The sequence below is a fragment of the Bison bison genome, unplaced genomic scaffold, assembly GCF_000754665.1.
Source record: "Bison bison bison isolate TAMUID 2011002044 unplaced genomic scaffold, Bison_UMD1.0 scf7180017864322, whole genome shotgun sequence".
NCBI lineage: Eukaryota > Metazoa > Chordata > Mammalia > Artiodactyla > Bovidae > Bison > Bison bison.
Window position 1 is genome coordinate 3544774 of NW_011494894.1, and position 4110 is coordinate 3548883.

The 4110-nt window shown below is 35.9% G+C and overlaps 1 protein-coding gene across 2 annotated transcripts in view; it reads left to right on the forward strand.

Moving 5' to 3' along the window:
* Positions 1-4110, forward strand: part of KCNK2 (potassium channel, subfamily K, member 2) — a 248957-nt gene that overhangs the window by 195855 nt on the left and 48992 nt on the right. For both annotated transcript variants that reach the window (XM_010853063.1, XM_010853062.1), the window contains exon 6: positions 1839-1978. In XM_010853063.1, the coding sequence (XP_010851365.1) occupies positions 1839-1978 (140 nt within the window). The remainder of the gene's footprint in view (positions 1-1838; positions 1979-4110) is intronic.

The following is a 4110-nucleotide window of genomic DNA, read 5'->3' on the forward strand; positions in this document are numbered from 1 at the left end:
ACATATTTTGTTTTTAAAGGTATTACTTTGATTCTTTATACAGCTTTTTTTTTTTTTTTTTCCCTAGATTCCTCTCTTCTACCTGTCTATTCTCTTGATGGCCTTCCAAATGTAGCTTTAGCTGATACTAGCAGCACCTTTGGGGTCTGTACTGAGTCTTTGTTGCTGTGTAAGGGCTTCCTTGAGTTGCCACACGTGGGCTTCTCTTGTTGCTCCATCACAAGCTCTGGAGCATGAGTGCTCAGTAGCTGCACCAGGCTCACTTCTCTGTTGAGGCATGTGGGCTTAGGGACCTCGCGGCATGTGGGATCTCAAGTCCCCAACCAGGGATTGGACCTATGTCCTCTGCATTGGAATGCGGGTTCTAAACCTCTGAACCACAGGGGAAATCCTAGTCCTTTGGCTATATCAAATGTTTTCACACTAAGTTTTTTTCTGTTTTGATCCTCATTGTTTGACTCACCTTCTGTCTTCTCATCTTCGCCCTTCCAGAAGTAAAAATAATTTCTTATGTGTCCTGTCACAGTCCTTTTTAATTCTTTTTTGCCATCCTTTGATATGTCACATTGTGATCAGTTGTCTGTGTGAGGCTTTCTCGTCTAAATTATTAATTTCTCAAGAGAGAGACTGCTTCCCTCTCCTGTGAAAAGTATAACTGTTTTGAAACATTAAGTTTTAAACATTATTAAGTTTGAAATTTAATAAGAGCCCTATTAATATGTGCTGAACTTGGGATACATTGAAACGTATTCAGATTCTCATAGGTGCAATTATTGCACCAAATAAATGGAAAAGTAACAAAGACTGAAGCAGAAGAACTCCATTGCCAATTTTTTTTTTCTTGAGAGTGAGGGATTTAAATTTATGACAAACATGGGAATTCCCTTGAAACTTCAGATAATAATGAATGGCAGTATCATCTGAAAATTGCTACTTATTCAAATTAGACCCGCCAAAATATTGTCACTGGCATTTGTTATCAATCCATTGTATTGATGATTTTAAAATCAGAACTAATTTCTGTCCTGGTTGTCTTTGAATTGATTGGTTTGCATGTACTGATTGGTTAGCACGAATTGATGGGAAATAGGATAAAAATACTAAGCTAAATGCATGCTAAAAAAAAGTGTCAACTCTGTTCCCTATTGCAAGAGCGGTGGAAGGAGAAACTAATACACATAATAATTAAGTGCTAGACTAGTTGAGATTCATTATAATAAACAAAAAGAAACATGGAACAAGGAAAAGTCGTTATTACCTGAAGAAGTAATGAAAGGTCTTATTAAGAACTTATTATATATAATATAATATTGTAACCAATATAATATTGTAACCAATATAATATTGTAAATCAACTGTCAGTTCAGTTGCTCAGTCATGTCCAACTCTTTTTGACCCCATGGACTGCGGCACGCCAGGCTTCCCTATCCATTACCAGCTCTTGGAGCTTGCTCAAACTCATGTCCATGGAGTCGGTGATGCCAGCCAACTATCTTACCCTCTGTTGTCCCTTTCTCCTCCCGCCTTCAATCTTTCCCAGCATCAAGGGCTTTTCCAAAGAGTCAGTTATTCACATCAGGTGGCCAAAGTATTGGAGTTTCAGCTTCAGCATCAACTATACTTCAATTAAAAATGAATTAATTTGAATGGTTCTTGAAAAATAGACAAGGATTACAGGCATGAAAATAAGGAATTCTTGTGAAGTAGACAACATGGATCAACTGATAAGATTTCTGTGTTCTGAAGGCCAACACGTGGTTAATAACTTCAGCAGGAATCTATGTGGATTGTTTCTATAATATGAAGTCATTCTGTTCTGCTTTGTTTTTGTCTCACAGGTGGATCAGATATTGAGTACCTAGACTTCTATAAGCCTGTCGTGTGGTTTTGGATCCTTGTAGGGCTTGCTTACTTCGCTGCTGTCCTGAGTATGATTGGAGACTGGCTCCGAGTGATATCAAAAAAAACAAAGGAAGAGGTGAGAAATAAAAATGTGTGTAAAAATATGATTTAATTAATTCAGGAAAGGTTACTTTTAATGTTTTTTTTAACATTGATTTTTAAAATATTAAATATTTACTAATTCATTTAAATATTTTAAAATATTTCCACATTACTTAAAATTTTTAATGTTTATGTTTGGTGTGCATTTGCTACAGGAGGCTATCAATCATATAGCAATTCATTGACTTAACCAAAACTTTTAAATACCTCTCATGTCAGATGATATCTTGGTGCTGAGAGTAATTTGTAATGAAAAAAAGATGCAGTTGAAAACATTTTCTTCATTATTTCTTTTCTTTCTTGATTTCCTCAATGGCACAGAGTAAATTTTATTCCATAAAGAGACAGCAGGAAATATTTGTGTCAAGATATCAGTAGCATGAAAAAGTGAAGGTAATATATAATATTGAATTTTCATTGTATTCAGTTGTTTTCTTTTCTCCTAGGTCTGTATAAGTGTGTACACATGCACATGTACACACACACACATGTATTCCTCAAAGCTGTTTGCATTAGAACACATTACCCTGTGTACAGATTTCAGCTTTTCAAAAAGATATCCTTTTATCTTTTTGATGCAACTGTATATACAGAAATGACCATTAGAATTTTTGACTCATGAGATTTTGGAAAGTTTGAAATTTCAGTCCTGACTCTGACATTTTTTAGGAGTTTACGAGTTACATTTTAATTTATTTTGAAAGGTCCATAAGTACTAGTTTGAGAGTGACAGAGTAGTGCTTTATTATGGATTCTGTATTTTTTGCTTCTGGGTCTTAGCCAACTTTACTAATTCATAAGACTTAGTATCCACAGTCTTCCTTTAATTATCCCTTCATTTCATTATCTGGTGTTCATAGACCAAGAGACATCAGTTGCAAAATCTTTGACTGATACAGCAATTGTGATTCTTTAAACATACACCCAAAAGAAATGGACTAGATAATAAATGATAAAATTAATTTCTCTCTACAAACAAGTATTTTCTTTGAACACATCAAGTCATATCAGTTCAGTTCAGTTCAGTCGCTCAGTCGTGTCCGACTCTTTGTGACCCCATGAACTGCAGCATGCCAGGCCTCCCTGTCCATCACCAGCTCCTGGAGTTTACCCAGACTCATGTCCTGTAATTTCTTATTAATACCCAAGCTGCCTATAGTAATTAGAAGGAGTGTAAGTTATCCAAGATTTCCCTTCTTGGATACCATATTTCTCAGTTGGTAATTCATATATTCAGTCTGTATATATTAATCTTTATCTTAGTTACACCATAAAACCAAAAACTTTATTATAAACAAATCAGCAGGACAATATGCTTGACATTCTAGTTTAACTTATGTGAAAAGTACTTTGAATAGGACCTCAACTGATTTGCCTCAGTTTTATTATGTGTGTGTGTGCGTGTGTGTGTTTGTGTGGGGTGGAGGGGAGAGGGAGGAAGAGAATAAGGTGGATGGAGAGGGAGAGAATTATGGTTATTTTAACTTCAGTATACTTTTAAGGATCTTGAGATGCTAAGGGGGACAAAAGAAATTGTAACTAGAAAATATGCTAGATAACATAGCTAAAAAAGGACCTTTCAAACTTCTAGCATAAGCTGGCATTAAAATGCATTTTTAAAACACAGACACAAATATTTTTTTCTAAGTAAAATAGAGTCAAACAGAGAATATCTCTGTTAGATAGTTTAAAATGTTTTGTGGAAATATCTATTTCCACATACACATATACAATAAATGTAGTATATATTATATATGTACATACACAAACACACACACACACATATATATATATATATGTGTGTGTGTATACACACACATGACTTCCCTGGTGGCTCAGAGGGTAAAGCGTCTATCTACAATGCGAGAGACCCGGGTTTGATCCCTGGGTCGGGAAGATCCCCTGGAGAAGGAAATGGCAATCCACTCCAGTACTATTGCCTGGAAAATCCCATGGACAGAGGAGCCTGGTAGGCTACAGCCCATGGGGTCGCAAAGAGCTGGACACGACTGAGCGACTTCACTTCACATACACACACACACACACACACACATATACTAAGATTATTATGGATCACACTCCAAAAGTTTGAAAGCCACTAAGGCA